The 14482-nt window shown below is 38.8% G+C and overlaps 1 protein-coding gene across 8 annotated transcripts in view; it reads left to right on the top strand.

Annotated features, from left to right (window-relative positions):
* Nucleotides 1-14482, top strand: part of LPP (LIM domain containing preferred translocation partner in lipoma) — a 629562-nt gene that overhangs the window by 515603 nt on the left and 99477 nt on the right. For all 8 annotated transcript variants that reach the window (XM_032482352.1, XM_032482344.1, XM_032482364.1 and 5 more), the window contains one exon: nt 3013-3182. In XM_032482352.1, coding sequence (XP_032338243.1) covers nt 3013-3182 — 170 coding nt within the window. The remainder of the gene's footprint in view (nt 1-3012; nt 3183-14482) is intronic.

Here is a 14482-nt window from a genome sequence, read left to right as displayed (position 1 = left end):
ACCTTTCTCTCCCTTTAATCAGTGATTGAAATTTCCTCCCGGATCCTCATGGGTAGCTCTCAAACTCTCCATTAACCATGTGGGCTCAGGCTCCTGGATTCCAGATAGTACAGCTCGGGCCACCATGGCCTGGATCATAATTGCTGCCTGCACCTGCCTGGTAGACCGCCATGACCGAGAGTCAGTAACATTTGGCTAGAACAATTTTCTTCCAAAGTGTAGTCCACAGATCACTGGTAGTCCCTGACAGAGTATCAAGGAATCCAGTTTGGTGTTGAGAGAAGGAAAGAGTAATAAAAGTTATTTTGTAGACTTGCATTTAACAGATCTGAAATGTAGAAGTACAGTATTCACAGGAATCCAATATGCTCTTAATCAATCACCCTGTTCTTAAAGACTGCTTGCGTACCACAGAACCTGGCGGTGCTTAGCCCGTGTTCAGTAACAGCGTTGATCAGTGTTGCTGATCGCTGTTGTTTACCTGATGTTCAGTAACAGTGCCATTCAGCTCAGAGCATTTTCATGTCATTAGTGTTTTTCTCTGCTGCTGTAAAACCTGCATTTTTTTATTATTGCTATTGTATTACACTGTTTCTTCAGTTCACCAAATAGATCAGTGATTTGAATGTGATTCTTAGAAAAAAATAGTAATAAAGAAAATGCCATAAATACCACTTCAGATTAATATTACAAAGGTAAATTTTAGTGAACGCAATTCTAATATAAATATTGGAAATGAATCTGTATACACTGGGGTGAATGTGCTGATTTTACACAAGCAGTTGAAAAAGAAAACTCTGAATGCTATGAGGATGATGTAATTTTTAAATTATATTTTATGGATTGGTGATCCATTTGCCCGAAATCTCCAGTATGTTTTCTGTAATGAAGTGTTGTCAGATAATAGCATGAAGCTCTTAGAATTTTTAGCATCTTTTTTTTTTTTAATATAAGTACTGGGGATTGAACCCAGGACCTTGTGCATATTAAGCACACGCTCCACCACTGAGCCATTTCCCTCCCTGCTAGCATCCTTTTCAAAAATAATAGAGTGAGCTTTCTAGTAAGCCAATTAAGTTTTTAGAATAATCACCAAAGTAGTGCCATGTGGAAAATCTCATTTTATTACCAAAGGCAATAAAAGTCCAAAATTTTAAAGCACCTTCCTAAGGTTATACATCTTATAATGAAAACAGATACAAGTTCATTCCTGAATAGAAGTTTGCAAATCAAGCCAGAAAGTTTATTACAAATATATAAAAGTTTTTATCAAATGTCAAGTATGATATAAAGACTGCATAAAAATATTAACTATGGTGGAGGCGGCTCGATTTCCAAGAGTTTAACCATTTTTTCAGCACCTGGTATTTCTTGTTAGTTAGGGGGGAAACGATCTATAGTGTGGGCTATATTTTAAAGATGCACTCAAATCCTGCGAGAAAATATACAAAAATACTTTCTAGGGCCAACACAACCTGAGAGAATTAGAAATATATTTGCTTCTTTTCTCCCAAGTTGAAACACGGAAAACTCTCCCCTCTTTTAGGTGTGAAGCGGGTGTCAGTCCAATGTGATGGATTGCTGACAGCAGCCTTTAGTGAGAAATCTCTCCATAGTGCCAGCTGTGTTCAGTGCTGATGCACAGAACTCCGCACAGCCAAGACAGCATAGCGGTTAGGACCACCCACCCTGACGCTAGACTGCTTGGGTTAAAAGTGAGCTAACCAGCTTTGTAACCCAGTTTCCTCATCTGTCTTTTAAGGCCTCAGGAAATATGTCTCGTATTTTACACTCGACATCCACAGGAAAATCACAGTACCTGTTGTATCGGTTTTTGTGAATGTGAAGTAAGTTAATGCATCTAAAGCACCTCGAAAATGCCTGACACTTGTGCAGCAGGGGTGAGCTGTATTGTAGCTTCTCTGTAAAAGCCTGCCGGTTCTTGCTGACATTCCCAGTGACCTGCAGTTACTTGTTAAGACTTTTAACCTTTGTAGAAATAATAAAAAAACCTGAAAGGGGACCTGACCCGCAGCTCAAGATTCCCACAGTGAAGCCAGATCTGGGTACAGACTGCAGCCAGCGTAATGCCTCTCACTGACATACAGGGTTTCCTTAAATGACATTTTAATGTTACGATTCAAAACTTAATACATTTATTTCAACCTAAACACAATGTCTGTTTGTGGTCAGAGGCCCCATGCATCAAATTAGTAATCTGGAAGTTTGCAAAATGCTGGGCTGGACAGTGACGACCAAGGTTCTGAGGGACTCAAAACTGTACTGTGCGTGAAACTGTTGCACAATTTAGAGCTGTTCAAACTATGAACAGACTTGGAGGCAATGATAACTGAACTGTAATATCTCAAAGGACGTCAAGTGTAAAAGAGGAGACGTATTTTATAAGGCCTTAAAAGACAGAACTGGAACTATTGGGTAACAGAATGAGGCAGCATTCCAGGTCACTATGAGAAAGAACTTTCTAGCAGTCAGCACTGCCTGGAAATAAAAGGGACCACTTTTTTTATCTGTCTGTCACTGAGGGCTGGATGCAGAGATTTTGCAACCCAGGCTTTTGTGAAAGGAGTTGAAGTTTGAGTTTGGACCCAGTTCCCTGACAGTCACACTGGATGCAAGGTCTCTCCAGGGAGAAAGACTTTCCTGGACTACGCCTTCCACGCCTACGCTCCTGAGTCATGTTCTCTTAACCCTTGTGTGTGAGACTAGAGGCAGAGCCCTGGCTTTGACAACAGGAGACCTGAGTTCTTCTCTGTCACTTTCTATGGGACCTTTGCTGTGACGGTCAACCCCTCAACTGACTCGTACAATCCCCATCATGCTGGCCTTGCAGGGGATGGTGGTGGCTGTAGTGGTCCTCTTGCTCATGATGTTGATGGCGGTATCGGTGGTCCTGTGGCTGCTGCTGGCATTAGGGATCTGCTGTCTCCCCCAGGCTGTCTTCTTTAGAAGGACAGAACATGTTCTTAACAGCCAACCCCCTTTTTCTTTCAGGCCGCTGTGCTCGCTGTGGGGAGAACGTCGTTGGGGAAGGTACAGGATGCACTGCCATGGATCAGGTCTTCCACGTGGACTGTTTCACCTGCATCATCTGTAACAACAAGCTCCGCGGGCAGCCCTTCTACGCGGTGGAGAAGAAAGCCTACTGCGAGCCCTGCTACATTGTAAGTTCAGACGTGGTCCCCGGGTACTGGACAAAGACAGCTTCTGTCACTCCAGATCAGATGTAGCCATCAGATCTTTACTTCTCATCAGATTTCAAAATGTGTGTGTGTGTAAATTTACACACCACCTTTTTCATCCATACATCCCCTGTTCATATGAAGTCAAAAGGTGCATCGGACGGGGCTACCCTTCAGTTAGTGGTCTGCCGAGGACACCATCACCCCCTGGCTTACAAGCATATATGTACAAGCTAGCACGTTTCCCCTTGAAGCATCAGAAGGCTTCCTGAGTAGCAGAGTCACCTCTAATCATTTAAGTCTAACTCTATATTTGAAGCCGTAGAGAAACATCGCAGGGCCTTGAGAATTGTGAGTGCTCTTTCAAACTCCTGGGTCCTTTGAATCACCTTCCCCCCACCGCACCCAGAATGTTTCTCACCTGTCATACCCAGCAGGGTTTCAATGATGCATTTAGAGAAACTCTTTAGGATAGAGGACCTTAAAGGGAAAGAAATAGTCATGCTGACTGAGCTAATAGTTTTCTTTTTAAAATATACAACTATATTTTAATAACATACTGGGCGACTGAGAAATCCTCGCAGTCACATTATCTTAGCTGTTTGCCAGGCTACTTAAATCTACACACTCAGGTATCTTCTGACAGAGCAAGTTGATGAATGAACATAAACTTTTTAAATCTAAAGTAAATTTTCTTGCTATCCTGCATGACTTTAGCTCTCTGTTTAACACTTGTTAGTGGAAAAAAAGTAGTACTTTTTGCAAATCCACAAAAAAAGGGCATGATTTGGCCTTCAGTGTCCAGACATTTCAATATAAGAGAAGCCTCGGGTGCAAGCTATTGAGAGTCATACATAACTTTGAAAATCCCTAAGGTTGAAGTTTATTGCAGAAGTTTCTGGCTTCATTGGTATTTTCCATAATCTGACAGCTCTAACTCATTGCAGCCCTGGAATCTGTAGCACAGGTCTGAAATTTCTTCATGAGTAAGATCTGTAAGATCTGTAAGAATTAAATATTGTTTTGCATCTCTTAGGTTCAGTTTTATTTCATTTTTCTCCCCAAAGGCAACGTAGACGCATACAGCATCATTATAGTGCCACATTATGTTGGAGCTGGAGGAAAAACAAAAAGCTTAAGATCATTTGTCTAACTCCTCTCTTCAGAAGTGAGAATACAGAGATACAGAGAGGAAGAAAAGTGACTTCTTATGTTCTTTTATTAGTGTCAGAGTCAGGACTGTATTCAGTTGTTCAAACTCCTAGTCCCATATTCCTTGCAGACACAAGGCTTAGTTTTTCCAGAACACAGGCACAAACACGGTGATGACCCATTGATTTGGAAGCAACAGTTGCATATCAGGGGAAGTCTAGTGCACAAAAACTTACCTCTGTAGGAAATAAGACTATTTCAAATATCACTGTTTGAAATCTTTGTTGAAAGAGAAAATTACAAAATTCCCTGCCATTGTAAACAGACTGTGTGACTGCCATTCACAATGACCTAGGACCGCAGTGAAGTTATTTACGGCAGTGAGCTATGGCAGTGACGTGAGCAGAGCCTCTGGAAGCACCTCCGGCTGTTTGTCTGTACACTAGGTGACCGCAGCCGGCTGTGTTTTTTTGTAGTTCTTGTGTCTGTTTTTCACCCTTTTTTTGACCGCACTGTTGATTCTTGCTACTTGAATGAGACTCCTGTGGCTGCCCCCTTCAGTTTTCCTTTTATTTCTTATGAGCCAGGAATCACATGAACAGTACTGGGAAACAATGTAACACTGTATGACGACCGTGAGTTTGAATTTGATTCCATCACTTAATACTTTGTCTCCTTGGGAAGGCGACATGATCTTTCTAAGCCTCAGTTTCCTCATACACATAGCGGTGACTGCAGGATTCTCCCCAAAGGCTCGCAAAGATGAAATGAGGCAGTCTTTGTAAGGCACACTTGGCTGGCTCAGGGAATGGTAATGGAATGAATGTTATTCTGAGATTAATTTTGATAAGATTTCTGGCCTATTTAGCATTTCTGAAAGTGAGGACCTTACATGTGCAGTGAGATGCATCGGGCTTTGGGAAATCGTTCCAATCTCTCAGACGTACCCCTCTCCCGTTGTTAAATGCTTTGCTTGCTCTGTGGGTTTCTGCTGTGCTGAGGTGAGGTCTCCATCTCCACTCCAGGCACAGCAGCTCAGCAGTTCTTGAGGGTGCATTTCCTTCTGCTTTAGTTGCCCGTTCCTGTACTGTGCTCATGACAGGGAGCACTATCTGGGTGATGTTTAATCACATCCTTGCAAGAAGTGAGTGAATTCAAGTAATGGAATTTCTTACCATCCTTTTTGACTTCACTCCCTCCTAAGAAACTTTAATCAAGATTTTTCTTTAATGAAATGTATCCGTGGTGACTCTAAATGTAATTTAATTCTTATCAGAATTCAGTTAAGCTTTACTCAAAGACCCCTGTTCGATACTGATTTCAGAGTTCAGCACAGCCCTCAAGCCCGCAGATGGATGTTTTAGCATTTTAATGTCTTCTGAACTTTCCTAAGTGCAATGAGCTGCCACGCTAAAAATGTAAAGAGTTTCTCTTCAGGAGGTTGGGAAAGCTAGGAGAATAAAATGAGACAGCTTTGTTTTGAAGATAGAGTTTGTGTTAAGGAGGACCCTAGGGCTGTGTGACCTTAGACCAGGAAGCCCTGTGACCAGGAAGCACCTGTGATGTCATCCAGTCAAACTGCGTCGTGTTCCATTAGTAGAAGCAAGATGTCTGAGACGTCCTGTACAAAGCAGAGAAAACCTAGGCCCTGGGCCTCAGTCTGTGCTCTTTTTTTTCATTGATAGAATCAGCATATTGAAGTTAGTTAAGTTAGTTAACTATTTCTGTGTAAGGACCACACTGTTTGATGCTCTGAGTTCTGGAAGGAGACCGGTCTGATATAAATTTAATTTATTTTATTTTTGCTTAAATTGGTACTGAAGAACTTAAGATCATGTTTAAATTAAATATTTACATAATGTGGAGAGCAAATATACCAGCGGTGGCTTTATCTTTGATTCAGTGACTATTTGCATTTTCCTATGGTCTCCTGAATCCTTAATCCTTACATGTACATAGCTGTAATTAAACAAATTGGACTCAGTAAGGCATTGTAATTCTCTTTAATCACTTTATACATGCTTTCTTTTGAATTTTCCATTGATTGACCTCATATGAATATGTATATAGCTTTCCACTGTTACTGATTTCCATTTTTAGCTTTTTATCTGTTAGCTGTACCTTATGCTTACACACTACATTTTAAAGCCATTTGCCACTAGAAAGATATCAGATATTCTCCAGTCTTTCAGTATTGTAAATAACATGCCTATAAGTAACTGAGTAAAAGTTTTTATGTTATTTTACTTTGAATTACTTCCTTAGCATAAATTCTATGATTTATGCTACCAAGTTTACTTTATGGCAGTTTGGAGACCTTTTACTAGATTTCTTTAAAAAGATTTTTCCAATTTACAGAACCACCAGCAATAATGAGACCAAATGTTAAGCTATACCTTATCCAGTGTTGAAGGGGTTTCTCTATGTTAATTTTGCACCAATTTAATAAGTGAATTATGCAATAGTTATTTTAAGTTTTATAATTAGCAAAATCAATGAGATGCTTTTCTGCTTTGGTGATGGATCTCTTAAAGGCTTAGTTTTGATTATTCTTATGAGTTTGTATAAGTGAACAGATTAAAATTAAGAGCACCAAGCTTCCTTGGGAAGAAAAGTGATGTAAATAGAATACATTGGTTTTAGTCCTTGCTCTCCTGGTGTGACGTTAGATAAGTCATTTAATTTATGAATACCAGTATCCTCGCTTATTAAAGGGAGGTGCTAACTTCCTCCCTGTCTTCAAAGGGAAGGAGTAAACAAGTGTGATATTTTGTGTATCATGAAGAAATCGTTTACTAATATAAGGGCTTAACCTGGTTAATAACATTATTATCATTGCTTTTTCCCTTAGCGTAATCTGATAGAATTTAGAAATCCTCTAAGTTTGGGGTAATTTCATAGCTGCAGTTGCTATGGAAATACTGAAATAAATAGATGTCATAGAAGGAATATGAGGACATACATGAGAAGAGGTTCATGTCTTGCTTAAGAAGATTTTTATGTTGGTGTGGGCAGCAACAGTGCCTCCCACTTCCATGTCCTTCTGCCCTTAATGAAACAGGTTTACTCATAAGTACAGATTTACCAAAGAATTGCTGTGTTCGTAACGTTGCCAGAGAGTCTGGGCCTAGAGACACAGTGCATCAGAAATTCTCAGCAAGTCTGTTTATGAAATGGCAGCCAAAGATCTTCCCCTAAACCAGGGCTCTTACTCAGAGTGGATCAAATCCAACTCCTAGCACTCCAGCAGTGGAAGTTGGTACAGACGTTTTTATTAGAGTTACAATCCAAGTGATTAAAAGACCTCAGGAAATAGGAGGCCAACTCCGCAGGAGACTAAACACTTTAAGGTTCCTGAATTTGATGCATTAGTGGCCAACACACTGACGGCCTTTTGCTCCTTATGTCACTAAATGGCTACAGTTAAAACATTCTAACTTTTCAACCTGCATTAAGAGGTTGGTTTTGTACCTCTGCAGGAAAGTTGTCCTTTTATATGCTCAACTCCTCCTAATAAAGTGTTTTAAAAGCAGTTACGGCCAGTGCTTTATGTGGGTATTAGGAAAGGACCTGAGAGTTTGGACTGAACTTGAAAAAATTCACATGAACTTCCCTTCTCCTCTCTTTTTTTACTACCCACCTCTGTTCTCTCATCTCCAAGGAGTGTTTGTCTGTCTGTGTCTCCCTCGCACTAGATCCTGCACACCATACACACACACACACACACACACACACACACACACACACGCATATGCACTTTCTTCTTAATGTTACGTTGTCATCCCGCAAGCACTCTCCCAGGAAGGAGAAAAAATGGTTCAAGAGAGAGGAAAATTTGTCAAGTATGCTCTTGAGAGATTTAACCGTGCTAACTGCTGTGAATAGCTCTCTCTTCCATTTGTGCAGCCCTGTATATTTTACAGTGTCCCTGGGCCTCTATTCCTGCACCCCACCATCCCTGTCAGAACCTTGTGAAGCAGACGAGGGGGAGGTTATTAGTCCCCTTTACAGCGGCTTTGATATTTTCAAAGTAAAAGACAGAATGAAGACTAGGGACAGCTCCTCTAACTTGAATTTTATGGCTGGAACCATACGACTGCCCCGCAACGAGTGTTGAGCCTCCTAAAACTGTGCAGCTACTGACAGCCCCCTGGGAGTATAGCCATTGATTCTTACGATTTTAATTGACAACCACATGAATCATACCTTCCAGTATTACAGAACCTGAAATACTGAACTTCTACCAAAGTAAAACCAAAGCCCCTGTCTTTTCTTAAGCATTTACATATAGCTCTCCCTGAAATGCCCCAAGTTTTAAGGCAAAAGCCCCTTTTTTATGGTTAAAAATAATCATAGTAATAACTAACATTCATTTAGTGCTTTAACTTTTACAGAGCACTTTTCTTTTTCTCCTGTCACTCTCTAACGGTCTTAGAAAATAGGTACAATTATTATTTTCCTTCATTTCCACTATTAAGAAGTTGAGTTTTAGGGAAAAAAAATCAGCTTGCTCATTTCCAAAGAACGTGAGTGTCAGATTCAAGACTTGACCCTGGCCTTTGAGTCTCAAGTCCAACTCTTTCCACACATCCAACAAATCCCTGGAAATCTCATTTATTATTACTAGGTTTCCTTTTTTCTTATTTTTTTCTCTTACCATATTGAACTTAGAATACTTTTTCTTGTAGTAGTAATTCTTTAAAAAATAGTAACAAGAAACTCAGTTTTTAAGTGTGATAGGCTTATTAGAGAAAAATTAGAAAATATTTTTAAAAGGTATGTAACTCTCCTATCTAAATATTATAACAGCTTACATTTTACCACATATTCTTTTTCTATTTCAATGTACCTATGTATGGATATGTGTTTATAGATACAAGCACATATTATGTAAATGTTTGCACACACACACTGAAATCATACCATCCATACTAATTAATAACTTGCTTTCATTACCTAACAGCATATCAAACTGCCTTCTACAGAAATAGTTTCTTTTAAATATTCCATGGACATTCAAAAAAGATGTATATCACTTACATACCCTTTCTGAAAAACTGACTCAAAGAAATATTCCAGCAAACCAATAAATTAATCAAAAAGTGTGTAGGAAGTCCGGAACAAATAAAATGGTGATAAGCCATGAATCAATAAAAGTAATAGTTAAGGATGTAGGGAAAGATGCAATGGCAAATTTAGACCAGAAAAAAATAATATTAATTACCTAGTAACTACAATATTAATAACAGACAAAGTACAATTCAGGACAAAACTATCAAATGAGCCAAAGAACATTATTTTATTGATAAATGTCACAGTTCCTGAATAGCCATGAGCCTTTTTTCATTAAATAGCCTTACATTGAAATATATGATACAAAAATATTGAGGAAATACAAGATGAAAATGGTAAAAACCATAGTTTTTATAAAACTTTAACACATTTCTTGCAGTCTCTGACAAAGAAATTATATAAGTTGAATAATATGGTTAATATGATTGATTTAATCCATACAACCAAAGAGATTATATCTCTTTTCCAAATCTTCACGGAAGGTTTAGAAAAGCATCATATCATAGTCTAAAAGGAAAATGTAGACAGTTCCTACTTTGGCTGGCAGAGCTATACATAGCAGTACAGTATGACAAGAAGTCTATAAAAGGATAAACAAATAATCACACAAGGTAAACAATTGTTGGGAAGTAGTGATAGTGATAACGCTGCGTGACAAGGAGAATGACGTGCAGCCAGAGTTGAATTCCAAGTAAAGTTAGAATCATTCATTGTAACAAAAAAAGAGTGTAAACATATGGACCTAAAAAACTAGAAAAGGACAACAAAATTAACCCAAAGGTAGAGGGATTAGTTAAAATAAAAGCACTTATTGATAAATTGAGAAATAGTAGAATTTTTAGGTCTAGGAGATGATGGTTCTTTGAAAAGCACAATAAAATAAACATCCAGTGAAGATAATCAAGGAAGAAAGGGAGAAACAAAAATTACAGAAAATTAGGAATGAAAAAGAAGCTTTTAGCATGGGTGTAGAAGACATTTTAAAATTATTGCAGTTAAAATTTTATATAAAAGAGGCTATTTTCTGTGTAAATCTAAATACAGGGGAAGAAGAGTTAAATAACCTCATAAACCTGGATGAAATGCAGAGCTACCGCCTGAGAAAGAACCAAGAAATTTCACTAACAGGATTCTTCAGATCTTTGAAGAACAACTGATTTCTATGCTATTTCAACTTTCAGAGCCCAGAAAGAGAAGATAAACTTTTCAAATCATCTTGTAAAGCTAGCCTGATCCCGATTAATAATTCCTAACCTAGTTTGGCCCCCAGAGAACACTCTCTGCTAATCAACCTTTTGTAAATGCAGAAATTCTAAATGAAATGTTAGCAAATTGAGTGCCACGTAATGAAACATCCCAAGTTATTCCATGATTCCAATGTTAGGACAATGTCAGGAATATTGTAACATAATTCATTGTATTGATATATCAAATTAAAAAAAGAAAACAACCCTAGATAATCATGTCCATAGATGTCAAGGGGACATTTAACAATATTCATCACAACATTCTTGTTTAAGAGCAAAAACAACTGCAAAAACTCAACAAGCTCTAAGTAAAGTAGAAGAACAGGACAGATATGTTAAGTTTAAGGGAATAAAACAAACCAATGATAAGGCTTCTGCCTAGATTTTCCCAGGAAGGCACAAGATCCCTGCTATTAACATTATTCTTAACATTCTAGCCTTTGTAATGGAAATTTGGAAACAAAGGATATATACATATATATGCCTTTTTTGTTTTATATATGTTATGTTTCAATTATATAATATTTCTAACACATCTAAAGATATAAAACATAGTAAGATGGAATTCCATGTATCCACTATCTAACTTAAGGAATAAAATATTAGGAATTTAGTTGACATCCCTTAGGTTCTTGTCCATAATCACAGCCTCAAGACTCCTGTACAGAGGCAGCTACTATGCTAAATTTGTTTTTTATCATATCCCTGCATTTCTTTATAGTTTTACTACATATTTGTGTGCATATATACAGATATAGATAGATAGATAGATAGATAGATAGATAGATAGATAGATAGATAGATACAGTGTTGCTTATATATCGTGTGTTTGTTTTTTTTATTTTTATCAAAGTATAATTGATTTACAATGTTAGTTTCAGGTGAATAGCAAAGCGATTCAGTTATACATATACATACATATATATTTTTTCTTTTTAGATTCTTTTCCATGTATGTTATTACAAAATACTGAATATAGTTCCCTGTGCAATACAGTAGTTCCTTGTTGTTTATCTATTTTAAATATAGTAAATATCGTGTTTCTTAATTTTAAGTGAATTGCATTGTATCATCCCTACTTTTCTGAGACTTTTTCACTGAAAATTATAAGACTAGGATGTATAAATATTTATAGATCATATGATTATTCTCCAAGGAAAGTTAAAGTATCAGACCAACAAAAGTTTAGTAACCTAAGAAATTTAAAACTGTAAATTTAGGTTTAGAAAATGTAACAGGAAAAAAAATCCTTACACAGAAGCAAACAAAAAGATAAAATACCTAGGTAAACCTTTAAAAGCGTAAATGATCTAAGTGAAGAATGCTATAGAATTTTACAGGGATAATTAACTCATGAGCAGAATGATTTGGGGATTGAACATGCTTTGGAAAGCACCTCTCACTTTAACAGGCATTCATATCATCACCCTGTAATTACACAACAGCCAGGCTTTCAGTGGGAGAATAGTTACTGCACCGGCCTTTGCTAATGGTTTTTATTTAGCCCTTTTCCCCTAGTAGCTCCCAGCCCTTTGCTGATCTCGATTTCTGCCCCCTACATCCCTGTAAGCTCCAAGGCAGTCTTCGGCAAGGACAGCGAGGCTCACGCCTGGAAGTAGACGGCCCAGAAAACCAGAGACCTAGCCGAACAGAACCCTTTCCTCCTCCAATTCCTACCCCAAACTATATTCATTTCAATTGTCATAGAATTAGAATGCTTTTTAAGGGCCAGGGGAAACCTTAGAAATTCAATAACATCATTTTATAGCCGAGAAAACCTAAAGCCCGAGAAAACTGACTGATTTGCCTGAGGTTATATGGTTTATTAATGTCAGAGGCAGGAATAAAAACCAGGAGCCTTGATGATGCCTTCAAAGAACTGCTTTCTTTGGGACTGACATGAAGAGGTTTAACCATATGTGGCCACAGGCCCCAGAGAAACATCCCTAGAAAATGTTGGATTGCGTAAATTTTGGTTGGAGAGTTTAGAAATAGGACAGCCTTTGCTTCAGCCTAAACCAAGACGGAGAGTCTCAGATTTCCAGGTTAAATGCCTCTGAAACTTTATGCTAGAACCTTCTCGCTGCCCTAGTTTGTTTATTTTTAAATCAAGCATGAACTCACCACTCGGTGTTTGCCAGAGTTTGGATGAATGTCAGCATCAGGCCACTGTAATAATGGTTTAAGATTATTTAATCCTATTACTTATACACTTCATTAGGCTGAGTGAATTGTTGGCAGTGGTTCAGTAAACTTCCTACTTTAGAGATAAAAGGATGGAAAGAAAATAGGGAAGAAGTCTGTTCCTTGTTTTCTTTCATATTTATAACTCTTAAAGGGTAAAGGAATGATAAGTGCCCAGTTACAGCTTGGAGTCTGTATTAGTAGGGTCTTGTGAACTGCGCTGCACCCTCAAAAGAGAAAAGTGAAACATATTTTCAATTAGAAGAAAAAGGATTTGGCCAAGGAGTGTGTATGTGTGTGTGTGTGTGTGTGTGTGTGTGTGTGTGTGACAGAGAGATTATACTTTCGAATTGGTCTTAAAAATAGACATGGAAATAAGTTCAAGAGTCCTGGGTAAGACATCCTATCTTTCGTTTAGGGGGCCTGGTGTGAGGCAGCAAATGATTTTGAAGAAAGAACGTGGAATTTAAAGGCAGACCTCGTTCACACCCAGCTTGACCAGCTACTATTCTTCATTCCCGTTACTTCTTTTAGCTTAAATTCCCTCACAAATAGAATGGAAGTGATATTTCTTACCTCAGTGGCTAAGTGAGGGTTCAAAGAGGCTGACAGAGCTGAGTAAAAAAGTAGGGGAGGTTTGACCACTAAATAACTGCCCAGATCAAGCCTCAGGGATGTAGATACAAAACGTGCAAAGGAGAAGTTTGCCTCACTTGAGTCACCGAAGGACAGTTATCAGTCAGCATTGCAGTCTCCAGAATGTTACCTGCACACGGCCGGTTTGAGAGCTCCAAGAGTCTGAGGGGCAGTGGCAAGTCATGAGATTCTGGAAGCCTGGTTTTCCCAAAATGTGTCATTTGGAATCATTACTCCATTATGGAAGTCCTCATTAAAAGTGAAACTCTGGACCACTCCCCAGAACTCCTGCACAAGGAGCCAAGAAATGAGCATCTTTTACAGGGCTCTTGGGAAGATCCTTCTGCACGCGTAGGCTTGAGATCCAGCCCAGCTCATGTAAGAAGTAGTCCCCAGACACTTCTCTTTACCCCATCTCTCCTCTAGTTCCTTTACGGCACTTGGCCAAATGGACACTTCTCCTGGACGTTGCTCTCTCAGGCTGGTCTGTCTGCACCCGGGCTACTGTCTGTCTTGTGCCTTTCTCAGTCTCCATCATTTGGAAATCTGTGTCACTCAACCTGAAAAAGCTTTCCTGGAACTTGTCCAAATAGATGTGGCCTTTCCTGAACATGCAAGGCTTTTGTTTCTCCCTCTCTCATAGGATTTAACCCTCTGCAACTGATATTACAGTCGTTTGAGACTTCAGCACGTTCCCTTCTTGATTTAAAACCCTTAGAGGGTGTGTGTATGGTGGGAGAGGTGTAGCACATTTTACTTTTTTTTTTTCTTTTCTTTAATTCTTGCCCCAGCAGGCGAGCCTCTAACTGTTTTGATACTTACAGGGAAGGGCAGGCTAGAGAAGGACAGGGCTCCCCCCCCAGATCCCAGTGGCTCCTGAGAAACTCTTTGACTCTTTGCCCTTTGCTATACCTTGGATTTGGGATTCTGTGTGTATACAAAGCAAAGAAGAGAACTTGGCTCGGGAAGCCTCTGAGCAGTCGTAGCTGA

The sequence above is a fragment of the Camelus ferus genome, chromosome 1, assembly GCF_009834535.1.
Source record: "Camelus ferus isolate YT-003-E chromosome 1, BCGSAC_Cfer_1.0, whole genome shotgun sequence".
In the NCBI taxonomy this organism is placed as follows: Eukaryota; Metazoa; Chordata; class Mammalia; order Artiodactyla; family Camelidae; genus Camelus; species Camelus ferus.
The sequence above is the reverse complement of the archived record's forward strand: the minus strand, read 5'-3'. Positions and strand labels throughout refer to the sequence as shown.